Below are 13,670 nucleotides of genomic sequence, written 5' to 3' on the forward strand. Positions count from 1 at the left end.
CCGCCGCCCATTGCCCCCCGCAGCTGCCCCCGGCCGCGCCGCCCCGTCCCGCAGCGCCGCCCCGGGGCCGCGGGCACCCCGCCGCCGCCGGCCCCTCGCCGCCCCGCCGCTCGCTGCCCTCCCCCTCCCTTTCTCCCTTCCCTTCTTCCCTTCCCCTGCACCGCCGGCCATGCCGCGCCGCCGCCCCTCCCCGCCCCTCCCGCCCAGCCTCACCGCGCCCTGCCCGCCGCCGGGACCCGCTGCGGGTCCCCCCCCGCTGCCACCGCCCCCGCTGCTGCTGCTGCTGCACGCACGTGTGCGGCATGTGCACGCCCGGCGCGACGGACACCGCCGGGATCGGGCCCCGGGAGGTGACACCCGGCTGTGATGCCCCAAGTGTGCCACCTGGCAGTGACACCCCAAATGTGCCACCCCAAATGTGTCACCCCAACTGTGCCACCCCAATTGCTGTCCCTGCCTAGAAACAGCCGGCGGGACCCGAGCCACGCAAAGCCACCTGGACACTGGTGAACGTGGGTACCACAGGGGATTTTTCCCCTTTTTTGGGGGTAAAGTCCCCCACGCACTTCTGTGCCCCATCTCCTGCAGTGCCAGGCTCAAGGCCACGCTGGCAGAGAGGCCCCAGGCTCCAGCCCCGCTGTGCTCTCGCCCCTGCCCTTCCCCACACCACCCCCTTTCCCTTCCCCTTCTTTCTGTCCTCCCCTCACCCTGCAGCGCAGCCTGCATAATCCCCGCTGGGCATGGCACTCAGGGCACTCGGGTTCTCCCTCACCAGTTTGCCCAGTGACAACTGGGAGCCCCGCTGCTGCTCGGGTCACTCGAGAGCAGCTGGCAGACCTGGGCTGGCCTGTGCCAGAGGGAAGGGGGGCACCAGCTCACCGATGGCTGCAGCAACAAAAGGCACCTTATAAAGAAACACAGCAGCGCTTATTGGCACGGCCCCGCGCTCCCGCACACGCCAGCAGCTGGGATCTGGCACACAGGCGGCTTCGGGCCGGCACAGCGGAGGCTGGGGAGGCTGCCAGCCCTGCAGCTCCCGTCCTCCCACACCGCCACGTCCCCAGGGCTGGGCTCTCCCTCCAGCCAGGCTCCCCGGGGGCACGCTGCCAGCTGCCACTGGGGAGTCTGCGGGCTCCTCCTGCCTGCCCTGCTTTCCGTCCCACCCCAGGCCATGTCCCCAATTCGGGTCCCCGTGGAGCCTGCCTCTCGCGGGGTGGCACGGGCAGCAATTAACATCCTCTCTCCCCAGCTCTCGGCGATAAACGCTCCTCGGGGTGGTCCAGGATGGGGAGATGAGCAGATGCACCCCCGGGGACACCGTTTGCCTGTGCATGTCCCTCTGGGGCGATGCTCTGCAATCTGCAGTGCCTGCCCCAGGGCTGCCCTGGGACTCGGATCTGTAATTGCGAAATTCTGGCTGCTGCCGCAGGAGCAGCCTTCCCTCTGCCCCAGCTCCCACACCACCCCCTCGCCAGCACCACCAGCCCCGGTGGGACCCTGTGTCCCCACACAGCACCCTGCCTCCTGCTCATGGCCCCATGCACACACTGGGTCACTGCCCTGGGGACAGCAGCCCCTGCCCAGTGACAGCTGGAGACCTGCACACCTCCTCCTCCTGCCCAAGGGGGACAATTGCTCCAGAGCGAGGGCCGGGCACTTGTGGAGTCTCTGCCCCACACTGGAGGTGTCAGTGCGGGGTGTCCCTGTGCAGCAGCTGGGGAGGTCCCATGTCGGGTGGCCAGGGTGTCCCTGTCCGGGGTATGGCACTACGGGGGGGCTGCAGCATCCCACTGTGGGGTTCCCTGCTGTGGGGCAATCCTATAGCAGAGTATTTCCCATTGCGAAGTGCCATGTAATGGGGAACAGGCTCCTAGCAGCAGAGCACAGGACGGCCTGTGAGGGACATGCCGGGCTCTCCCTGAGCTCAGGGACACATGCCCACCTCTGCTCCTCACTCAGCTCCCAGCTGGAGGTCTCGCCCTCCTGCCTGCCTCCAGCCAAGGCCACCAGAGGAGGCAGAGGCACACCAGTGCTCAGGGAGGGCAAGCTGTGTTTTCATTCGGGAAAACTTCCTTCTTGCAAGGTCAAGATAAAAGCATGGACTGAGGATATCGTGTGCTGAGGGACGCCAGAGCCTTGGTCTGAGCCTGGAGGCTCCATGAGCCAAGGCTGTCTGGCCAGGACAGGGAGCTCCGCGGCTCTGTGGGGTGCAGGGGGCACCCACGGCCTGGCCACGGGTTGTTGCTACCAGGCTCTGTGGATGGTAAGCGAGGCACTGTCCCCGCAGTGTCACTGGGGCTCTCCACTTTGCTCCTTTGTGCCTTGGCAGAGCAGCAGGAAGCAGATTCCTCCTCCAGAAAGCAGTGATCCACGGCTGGATGCTGCCACCCTCTGCTGCTCGGTGCCTCTTGGACATCGCCAGTTTTGCTGCACAGATCTCGCCCGGCCTCTGCACCACCACATCGCTGCCCTCAGTGTCCCAAACAGAGGGAAGGCCTCGCCAGCACCTCTCCCCCAAAAATGTCCTCGGGGTGACCCAGGGACCACAAAGCAGACACGATATCCCACCCTCCTCTCCTGACTGCAGGCTCTGGAGGCGACACAAAGCTCAGACCTACAGCTCCCAACAAGGCTGGGGAAGATGAAACACGGGATGTGCTCCCACCTCCATGCCTGCCACAACAGGACGATGCCTCCTGGCCAGACCAGCCACCTCTCAGGCCAGCAGCACAGCCCAGCCCTCACCCTTCCCTCTCCCCAGCAGCAGAGGTTGGGCTCGGGCTGCCAACACGCAGCACAGGGTTGGACTCCACAGCGAGCCTTGGCGGCCCAGGTGGGCAGCAAGCAGCTTTGGCCACTCACCTCATGTTGGAGGCCAAGGGAGTACCAAAGCTGTCCTCTGAGCAGCAAGGGCTGCGCCGGATGCCTTTCCTCTGCCTGCCTCGCTCCTCCTCCCTCTCAGTCCAGGGGGCATCTGTGGCCGAGCTGGTCCCAGAGTCTGGCTCCAAGTGAGCCAGAGGAGCAAAGTTCTCCTCGATCAGCTTGGCGCTGTCTCGGATCTGTCCCTGTACTTCTGGGGTGAGGGTTGGGAGGTCAAAAGTGAAAAAGGTCCCATGGGTGCGGGCTGGGGAGGAGAGGATGTCAATGGAGTCCAGGCTGGTGTAAGACGTGCCTTTGGCTCGATGGGACTCCATGATGCTCTCAAAATGCTTGCTGAAAGAGTCCATGCCATCCTTGGAGAGGCTGTGCCCTAGTAGGAAAGGCACTGGAGACTTGAGCATACCCTGCGTGTCTCGATCCATGATCCTAGAGGGAAAGAAAGGGAGAAGAACTGGTCACTGAGGAGCAAGGGATCAGAGCCCTGAAACAAAAGCCCATGCACTGCTCCGGAAGGAAACTGGGAGGGCAGAAGTCTCCTCTGAACAGCTGCAGGACGCCAGACCTCCGAGGAGAAGCCTTGCCTGCCCAAGACATGATGGGAAGAGGGACTGCCTGGCCTCCCTCCAGACATATGCTTCTCCTTTAATGAGCTGCAGACTTTTGTTCCTTTCGTGGCTCATCCTCCTAAGAAGCTTATGAGAGGGCTACTGCTCCCAGCCACTCGCCTTGAGCTTAGATCCAATAAACGGCTCAAGCACCAAACCAGGATGTGCTTCAGCTCCACTTCTAACCAAATCTGCAAGTGCTTGAATTTTCCACGAGCCTTCAGAGCTCCACGGCGCTCCCGAAGCCACCGAGGGCAGCACAACACCTTCGTCCACGTACGCGACACCGAGGGCACCGAGCAGAGCCTGCCTGCAGGTCTGCACAGGCAGCAGCTCCCCACACAGGTTTTGAAGAAGGAGGGAAAAACAGGACGGCTTGGTGCTCAGAGCACCTGCACCCAGCCCAGCTTACTTCCATGGGGACTGCTCCAGCCTCTGGGCTATGCCTCTCCTACAAAGACGATCCACTGTGAAAATAACACAGGATGACTCCAGAGAGAATAAGATACCCTATCCTGACAGCAAGGGCAAAACCCCAGGTGCTGCTCCCTGCCAAGGCACCCAAACCCATCTCTCCTGGCCCTGGAGAATCATCTGGCCACGTACCAGCCCTGCAGGAAGGCTCAGCTCGGCTCCAGCATGGGTCTGGGCCCAGCCCAGCACAGGAGCTGCTAAATCTCCAACCCCTGGGACTTTTCTTCGGTCAGTGAGGTAAGTTGCAACCTGCCCATCGGTCCGAGCATGTGGCCGTAGGGATACTTCCAACACCGAGAACAGCAGTGCTTCAGTCATACAGGCATAAACACAGCCCTAAAAGCCTGTTTTACTCAGAAGCTGCTATCGCTTTATTAAAGTACCAGAAAAGCACTTGTTATGCCACTCTCTTTCCTGATTAAAAGCAAAGAACTGATCCAGCTTGTCATAACATTTGTTATGAACAAACAGCCTCATACAGAAGGCTCAGAAAATGCATTGCTGTTTGAAGCACCAAGTGGTTTTCTCATTCATTAGCTTTCATACGCCGCTCAGAAATCTCACCCTGATTATTCAGCAGGCCACGAGCTGCCAGCTTCACTGCACCAGATGCAGGTGGCCTCAAAGGGAGCCCAGCGAAGTGAGCAGTGGGGAGGAAAGGCAGGATGAAGGCTGCTCTTGTTGATCCAAGAGCATTTCCCCAGCTGCACAGCACTGTACCGCGTCCTTACCAGTCCTGCACGAGCCCCAGGAGCCGCCTCAGAGGGGACTTTCTGATGAGGACACGGGAGATGAGACCTCTCAGCATTTGCAAGTGTGAATGTGCGCTCCCTGTCCTTACCATTCTGCACCGTGCTGCTGAGCTGAGCTAATGCTGCTGACTTCATTTTGCGTCTTGCATCCATAAGGAGGGCCATGGGCTGCACATGGAAGGACAGCAGCCGCAGACAGAAAGGACCTTGTTCCAGGGGAGGGCAAGGGAATCGGGCTTATTTTTGTCATCAAGCTTACTGCTGCCAAAACACTGAGAAAACATAGCTGGTTCTGTGCACACCATCTGAGCTCCAGGAGCGACCTCCCCACCCCAAAACAGCAAGCCAGCTGTGAGCAAAGCCATTCAGACACAGCCTGCCCCGTGCTGCCCAACAATGCCTGGCTCTGCTCCTGGCTGCTCGCAGGCAGGGGCGGTGCAGGGGGCACAGCCCCACGGCCAGGCTGGGGCAGCACGAGAGGAGGAGATGCTGAGGGTGCATTCAAGCACCTGCACAGCAGCAGCAGGCAGCACAAAAACGTGTGTCTGTCTTCGAGCTGGCGCGGGACACACGCTGATCCTCTCTTGGAGGTGGGCCAGGTGGGTGAGCAGGGGACACGCGTCCCCTCCGGGAAGGCTCCCCTGGCAGCAGGCCCAAGGGCTGTCCTGGGCAAGGCTGCTCCGCTTCCAGGGAGGAAAGGTGCTTCTGCCTCCAGCCAGCCCTGTACGCTCCAGGGACTGGGGCACCGTGCTGCAAAGCCTCCTCTGGCTCCTCGGCCAAGGCGTTGGCACTGCTGGCCATGCCAGGCCCTGCCACCACCTCACTGACCTGCCAGGGATGCTCGGGGAGGGGGGAGATGAGCCTGCCCTTGCTGACAGGTCTCAGCTCCCTGCCTCTAATGGGAATAAAGACAGTAAAGGCTTAGGCTGGTCATTAGATGTAGATCTGGCTCTAAATATACTCAGGGAGAGGATTTGCTGGAAGAAGACACTGTTTCTTCTGTCACTTTCCATGTCTTATTTGATTCTGTATTGAATTTTTCAGCCTGATGTCCTGCCAGCTGTTAGCACGTCTCTTATTTTGGGAGGGCAGATCACACAGAAGGTGCCCTTTGGCCAGAATTTAAAGGGCAACACGACAGTGCCCAGCCAATCCCCCCTTGCAGAGGGTGCTAAACCCCTAAGGCTAGGTTTCCAAAGGGATTTATATCTGCAAATCAGCGTCCGATGGTGCTTCAGCAATTTTGCAGGGCTGGTCCTTCCCGGCTACCAACAAGGTGCTCTGCAGAGAAACTGCCAGGGCAGAAGCTGCTGGTTTGCAACAGCTCTTGCAGGGCAGGGTGGCGCTGGCTCCTGGGACACAGGGGGGTAAGGGGGATATTTAATCGCCCCAGCATCACCCCTCCTGCAAGCAGGCGAAGCAGAAAGCTTGGAGTAGCAAACATCAATAGCAGTGACTGGTAAACAGGAGGGAGGGCTGCAGCTGCAGAGCTTGGAAGCAGCGTGTAAGCAAAAACCCAGGGCTGTAATGCAGGGACCGAACAAGCTTGCGGTTTTAGGCAGGCGATTTTCAGCATGCTGCCCGCTGGGTCTGCACCTCGCTGGGGAGCAGGCAGGGGTCTGCACACCAAAAAAAAGCCGAAAGCCATGGGTCTGCAGAGCAGCCGCATAAAATGGGCACACCACAACTACATACTTATACCGGGAGCAGCGTGTTTCGGGGCTGCAGTGCGTTTCAGTACACATCCGACCTCTCCAGCACTGCCTGGCGAGCTGCGGTAAGGTGTCTCAGAGGACAAAAAGCAGGTCTAGGCTCACAGCCCACAGGAATTGTAATGGCCTAGTACAGCTTTGGAAATAGATTACCATCACGTAAGGTAATGGTTACAGCAACTTGAAGAACTTGCTCGGAGTGATAACAATATAACTTTACAGCTTTGCAAATCTTCTGTGACAATTCATTTGGAAAAAAAATGCATTTCCTTCTTGGGAAAAACAGCAGGAGCCCAGCTCCCCTCTGCAACCTGCACCTTCCCTTCCACTTCAGCCCAGCTCCTCACACTTCTCCCTCCCAGAGCAGGGGCACCACGGAGAGTTATTTTTTCTATCATCTCTTCCCACCACCAACACCAAACCTCCCTCTTCCTTTTCTTCCACCCCCGTGCATCCTGCCCGCCTTCGGCACAGTGTGGCTGTGCACGCTGCCAGGCACCCCCCTGTCCTGGCACGCGGGGACTGCCTGGCTCTGTTTCCCCAGCGAGGCCTTGCTGCCATGTGTGGAGCATTTTCTGATGAAGCTGAGCCCCCCTCAACCCACCCATCACTGTCCTGGTACACGACCTTTTGCCACACAAGTGAGAAACGACACCGTGCAGTGGTGTGGAAAGGCTCTCTCCAGCCCAAAGAGCTCCCCTGGCACTGTCACCCGAGTGCCCTGGCTCGGATGGGTGAACGGAGCTCAGGGCTTGTCTCCATGGGAGCAGGTCCTGAGGTCTGTGCCCTGCACCAGACACCAGCACCGCCACAGACACCAGCACTGCCACACTCCTTCATGGGGCAGTGAGGGACCCTCAGCCCTGTGGGGTGCCCCAGCAACCCCCCGACCCCACGCACAGTTGCCAAGAGTTTTGGCTTGGGCCCTCGTTTGGCAGAGCCCATTTTGTCATGCACTTGGGATACCGAGAAGGGCGAGGGTAGCTTTCTGCCCTCAGACGCTGAGCCTCACCTTTCCCTGTTCTCCTTCCTCATGGCCTCAAACACCTCATCGTCCTCCTCCACGTCTCCGCCACGCAGCCCGCCCTTCGTGCGCTTGGCGCTGTGCTCGGGGAGCCCCTCGGGCGTGCTGTTCCTCCGTCCTGGCGTCCCCACGAAGCTGGGGTTGCTCTCGCTGTCCTTTTGGCTCTCGATAGCCGAATCCACCTCATCCTTCTCGGCCAGGATATCGTCGATGTTGGTTTCACGATAGCACCGCAGCGGCACGGTGTCCAGGTCTGTCTCGGAGTACTTCACCGTCCTCCTGATGATGCCCGTCTCGCAGGAGCCGTGCTCCTTGCCGCCCTGCGGGGACACCTCGATCTCCACCTCCACGTGGCTCAGTCCATGCTCGGGCACCGACTTCTGCGGCTCCGTGGGCAGCAGGCAGCCGGGCTTCGGGGAGGGCTCAGCAAGGGGGGCCGAGGAGCCTGGAAGAGAGCCCAGAGCCCCCGTTCGACCCCAAGTCCCAGTGGATCAGGGCCCTGTGCCCCCCACAGACCAGCTGGTAGCCACAGGTCCCTGCCCGACACCTTACCTGCCTTCGGGGCCTCCATTGAGCCATAGAAGAACTCCCACTTGGCCCTGGCGATGCGCTGGGCATGGGCTGAGCTCTGCCGGGGGCACGGCCAGGCGCTGCCCTGCAGGGGGACACGGCGGTCAGCGGCCAGCAGGGCTGGGACAGGACATCTCAGCCCACTGTGGGGTCACAGGCACCTACCTGTGGCCGGGGGCTGGTGGGGACGTCCCCCGGAGGGGCCTGCAGCCCGTTGGTGAGGGAGCTGAAGAGGCAGCTGGTGGCGAGGGTGCCAGCATCCCTCCCAGCCCCGCGGGCACGCGTCTCCCCCGGGGACCTGCTGCCGGCCAGGAGCGGGTCGGACACGGAGGCCTCCAGCTTCAGCTTGCGCAGCAGCCGCTCCTGGGGCTGGGGCTGGGGCTGGGGCTGGCCAGGGGGCACGCACCAGCCCTCGCCGTGCTCCACAGCACAGGGCCCGTTCTCCCGGGGGGCCGGGGGGCCGCCGAGGGGCCGCACGCTGGCCTTCTCGATGAAGCGGAAGGTGACGACGGAGCTGCGTCCCTCGGGGGCCACCAGCGGGCTGCGGCTGCCGGGCGAGGTGAGCCCCGCCACGTGCTGGCCCCTCCGCGGGGTGCAGGGGGCTGTCAGGCGCCCCCCGCCCGGGCAGCCGCCGTTGCCGAAGGGTCCCGTCTCCGTCGGCTTGCGGGCCAGGGAGCCCGTGCTGTTGTAGAGGCCGAGGGGGCTGCGGCGGGCGTCAGGGGCCAGGCCCTTGCGCAGGAGGTGGAGGCGGCCGGCATTGAGGTTGGGGGTGAGGCAGCGTGGGGGGCTGCGGTGGTCCAGATCGGGGCTGACGGCGGCTGGAGGCCAGGGGCGGTGGTCCCCGGGGTGGGAGAAGGGTGGGGGCGAGGCAGAGCAGCCCTCAGCCGTGGGGAGGTGGACGAGGCCCCCGGCCTGCGCCATGCTGATGGGGAGGGGAATGCAGGCGTCAGGTCCGGAGCTGGGCAGGGCGAGGCATCCTCAGGCAGCCCTAAAGGACACGGAGAGGTGGTGAGAGGAGGGGGAGCAGGGTGGAGAGGTGCAGACAGGGGGATGCTGCTCAGAGGTGGGCGTCGGGTGGAGGTTGGCCCAAGCACCTGCAGACAGGTGGCCTGAGAGGAGCCCCGACTGCCCCGCACCCAGACTGATGCAAGGGCACGACTGAGGGCACCGGGGTGGCTCTGAAACCCCCAGAGGGACTTCACCAAGTGGGGGCCGGGAATGCCAGGAGAAGTGACAGGTCCTCAGGAACAGGAGGCTGGTGTGGGGACAAACGGGTCTGCGGTGTGATCAGCCTCCGCACCGCCACAGGGGGCCAGGGCAATGGAGAGGACATACAAAGGGCGGGTGCCCTGTCCTCATGGCAGCTCAGCTCAGAAAGAGCTCCAGGTGAGACAACCCTGCCCGAGCTCCCTCCTGCAGCAGGAAGCATGAGGTGTTCGCAGGCAGACAGTGCCCATCACACCAGCCCCACCACGGGGACACCAGCAGCTCCTCGCCCAGGCTCTGGGCACACCAGGGGCTTGCTTCCTTCCCTGGGTCCCCTGGATGCTCAGGCGCTGCCCCTGTAGACCAGCACCACCCAGACAGGGTGGGAGAGCATGCTGATGAATACTTTTACTGCCCGTAGGCACCTAAAATCACCTCAACAAGGGGGAATACCCTGGATCACGGAGACATCCCCAGATTACACTCACTGAAGGAGTTTGACACCATCAGCACGAGCAAGAAGCCTGTCTCTTTGGAGGTCAACTTGTGTTGTAAAGTATGTCACCCCGTCACATGCTGCAGCCGCGATCCGTGGCGCAGACAGAGCTGTCAACACCAGCAGATCCAAAAAGCAGTGGGTGAGACAGTCCTACCCCGGGGGGGCCAAGCGCGCCTGTGCCAGCAACACGACCCCGGCTCGCCTGTCCCTGCCTCGGGACTGCTCCCCTGCTGGGGATCCCTGTCACCCCAGCGTGCCGAGGCACTGCAGGGGAAGGTAGGTGCCAACACCCTCAGTGCTGCCTGCACTGGTCCTTCTCACAGGGCAGCTAACACGTGGACTCAGCTTTCCCCAGGCTCCTCTGAACTCCTGGTGCACAGCAAAGGTTCTGCCTTGGCGACTTTTGGCTTCCCCGCATGCAGAGGTGCTTGTTCCCGCGCTTGGATCTCGCCACTTGAAAGCAAGAAACCAGACGCTAGTTGCAAATGGAGGAAAGCATGATTTCTTCTCCCCATTTCTCAGTGCAAACCAGATAGGATTAAACTGAAGGGCATAGGGCTGGATTTTCAGTGGTGTTTAGGCTCGAGGGATGCAGAGACATAACTCTTAATAAAACAGCCCAAATCACCCACGTGGGGCGGGCGCCTCTCTATCTGCACTACTACACTTCTGAAAAATTTGGCTCCTACAGAGCAGCAGCAGTCTGCAATTCACTCGCTGCAGAAAATATTCTCTGTTTAAGATGTCAGTTGCTGTTTTTACAATCTTTTCCCCTGTTATGGTTATATTCACATTCAAGGTTGCTTAACTGATAAATAACAAAAATGCTGGGTTTATATATTTCAGATGAAATTCCACTTTTTATCTAAACGTGGACTGACACACATGCCAAGGGAAAAAGTTATCAGCAGAAAATAGCCGGCATCCACTGTAACATAACAAATCTATAAAAAACAGCCTATCTCCATGTACACGAGCTATTGCTAAAATAAATGGGATGAGCACAGCGTGTCCTCCTGGTTATCGAGGGAGGATCATCACACTCGTAGCAAAGGCCACGCCGTCTGCAAGGCACCGGAGCCCGCCTGTTACTCCATCCAGCGGAGTGAGCCTTTCTTAAATAATGAAAGGTAAAAAGCACAAACGCAGCCGAGATGAAAAATCAATGATGTAGCCGAGGCTTCCTGCTTGCCGATTTGAATCATGAATCAAAACGATGCTCTTTAAAATCACCGTGATGAATGGGGCTGGGCTGAAAGGCACCTGGGGGGCCTTGCTGGTCCCGCTGCCCAGGGCAGAAGCCGTGTGAAGGGAAGGGAGCCACGAGCAGCGGGGACATGCGGCCAGGGAGAAAAACTCGGGAGCTGCAACGTGGCAGCGGGGGGCTTCACACCGGGGTGGGGGGTTCATTTCCCAGTGCAACCTCTCAGGTGCACAAGAAACTTGCTCTCAGCTTCTCAGCAGCCCAGGGGGTGGCCGGGGGCTCCTGCTGGCCCCTGCGCCGTGCCGGTGCCGAGCGGGGCGGCGAGGGGGAAGCAGCAGGCGCCGGGCGGTGCTGTGCTGCGGGGGAAGCGCACACCCACGCGAGACGCGTGGGGAATGCGAGGGAACAACCATCTTTTTTTTTTTTTTTTTTTTTTTAAGGGGCAAAGAACGGGGTAGAGACGGAAGGGAAGGGCAGGGACCTGTGCTCCCCCCGCGCCCTCCGCCCGTCCTCCCTCGCCCCGCACCTGGCGTGTGGCCGGGCTCAGTGGATGTGACACCCAGCGAGGACGCAGCCCCCGGCCGGGCGCTCCCCGCCGTCCCCGCTGTCCCCGCAGCCCCGCCGCCACGGCCGCGACCCGTAGGTGCTGCGCCTTGCCCCGCCGCGGCCACCCGCCCCCAGCCCCGCCGTTACCGGCACCGCCGCCGCCGCCGCATCCTCCGCTGCTCCGCGATGCTGCCGCCCGGCTCCGGCTCGGCTCGGCTCGGCTCGGCTCGGCTCGGCACGGCACGGCACGGCACGGCACGGCACGGCACGGCACGGCACGGCACGGCTCGGTGCCACCGGCACGGCTCGGCGCGGTGCCACCGTCCCCAGCCCGCCGCTCCCCGCCGCGCTAATCCCGGCGCGGGGCCGTCACTCCGCCCCGCTGACAGCCCCGGCAGCCAATGGCAGCCCCGCGGGGAGCCGCGTCCCGCCCCCCCCGGTGGCACCGGGACCGGCGGTGGCCCCCGGGAGCATCCCCGGGGTGCGCGTCCCGGGGCAGCGCCGTGACCCCAGCCCCACGCGCGTCCCTGTGCCACCCGCCGTGGGCACCTGCAGGGCACCGCTGCCCGGGGAGCGCGGGGACAAAACCCCAAAGGTGCCACGGGTCCCAGGCCACCCGGGCTGCCCACGGGTGGGAAACGCCAGCCCACCTGCAAGAAACCTCAAGGGTGGGAAGAGAAACCCAGCCGCCACCCCACGCGTCCCGCACGGATCCCGCATGGGGACAGCGGCGCGGCGGTGGGGACCCGGCCACGGCCTGCACGCGGTGGCTGGCAGCCAGCACTCGCTGCCCGATCGATGCGCGATTAAAGAGCACTTTATTAGCCAGCCCAGCATCGTTACCACGCGTGTGAGAGGGGAGAGGCCCAGGAGAGCCGGTGCCTCGCACACCCGCAGTGTCCTCAGCAGGAATTTGGGGGAGCTGCCCCTTCGTGCTGCTCTCCTGGCCGATGGCGAGCCCGGCTCCGTGCCCACCTGCCCTCACCGTCACCCAGAAGCGTCTCCCCATCTCACAGGGACACGGGGAGGAAGCAGCACGCTCCCCTCATCTTTAATGCATGGCAGCACTGCCATTTTCTCCCCTCCTCCTGCAGGCTCCTGCCTGCGCAGCCCGTCTCCCCCACGCCAGGGACCACGGGTCCCCGAGCTGCCTCGCACGCTGACGGCTTTCCCGGCCGGCTCGAGCAAAGCTGGGCTAATTAGGGGCCTCGCTGCCGCAGGATCAGCGACCTGATTCCTTCAGCAGCTTCTTGATGGCAGGAGGGCGGTGGGAGGGGGGGATGGAGGCTTTTCTCTAAGCCGCCGCCGGAACGACAAATTTAACCAAGTGGAAGAGCTCAGAGCTCTCCTGGCGTGCCCACACCAGGGCCAGCCACACCTGCACCCTGCTGGCTCCATTGCTTCCCGTACCCACCTCTGCCCCTGGCTGCAGCCCTTCGCCTTCCCGCAGCCCTACGCCTCCGGAGCAGAAGCCCCTGTGCTCACTGTCACCTGGCACCAAATCCTGCAGGAGCCTCTCCAGCCCCACGCCGTCCCTTCCACCTCCTGGTCTCTGCCGGCTCCCTGAGCCCAGCCAGAGCTCTGTGTAGCTACTGCTGGCTTTGTCCTTGCTCACCTCCACAGCCCTGCAGTGCTCCTGTCCCTGCTGAGCCCAGAAGGGTCTGGGTGTCACCGGAGCAGCCCGGTGAGCAACTTGTTCCTTGGAAGAGCCTAACTGGAGCCACAGCACGACCCCCGGCACGTCCCTCTGCTGTCGAAGGCTCTGGGGCTGTGCTTTGGCCTCGGTGGTCCTGCCAGCGCGGGCATGGCTGTGAGGCAGGTGGGAGCTCCTCACCCAGCTGGGGGGAGCACCATGGCCATGGGGAGCACCATGGCCCTGCAGGAGTCCCAGGGGAGGCGAGGCAGCAGAGCTCCCTTTGTCTCCACACCGAGGGCTCCGGGGCAACCGGTGAGGCCATGTGCATTCCCTCGGGGCCAGGGCTTAACTACACGGCTCTAATTAATCCCTTCTGTGCCAACACCCAACCACATCCTCGCTAGATATTAAAAACCCACTGCAGCATAAGCCGAGTCTGCAATGGGTTGCTGCACTTATCTGTTACTCCACCGAGCTGGTGGCTAGGGATAAACGGTGCAAACCCCCCTCCTTGATGCTCAGCACAGAAACGCTGCTCCGGTGCTCACCCAGGCACGGAGGC

At 62.2% G+C, this 13,670-nt stretch overlaps 1 protein-coding gene across 3 annotated transcripts in view; it reads right to left on the reverse strand.

Moving 5' to 3' along the window:
* PSD (pleckstrin and Sec7 domain containing) overlaps positions 1-11,768 on the reverse strand; it is a 31,639-nt gene extending 19,871 nt beyond the window's left edge. For 2 of the 3 annotated variants that reach the window (XM_038181165.2, XM_038181164.2), the window contains exons 1-5: positions 11,620-11,768; positions 8,183-9,005; positions 8,000-8,102; positions 7,436-7,892; positions 2,863-3,306 (exon numbers count right to left, since the gene is read on the reverse strand). In XM_038181165.2, coding sequence (XP_038037093.2) covers positions 2,863-3,306; positions 7,436-7,892; positions 8,000-8,102; positions 8,183-8,938 — 1,760 coding nt within the window. In that variant the 5' untranslated portion in view covers positions 8,939-9,005; positions 11,620-11,768. The remainder of the gene's footprint in view (positions 1-2,862; positions 3,307-7,435; positions 7,893-7,999; positions 8,103-8,182; positions 9,006-11,619) is intronic. The other variant, XM_038181166.2, reaches the window with a different exon arrangement.
* Positions 11,769-13,670: the final 1,902 nt, after the last annotated feature.

Source organism: Anas platyrhynchos, chromosome 6 (assembly GCF_047663525.1).
Source record: "Anas platyrhynchos isolate ZD024472 breed Pekin duck chromosome 6, IASCAAS_PekinDuck_T2T, whole genome shotgun sequence".
Taxonomy (NCBI): Eukaryota; Metazoa; Chordata; class Aves; order Anseriformes; family Anatidae; genus Anas; species Anas platyrhynchos.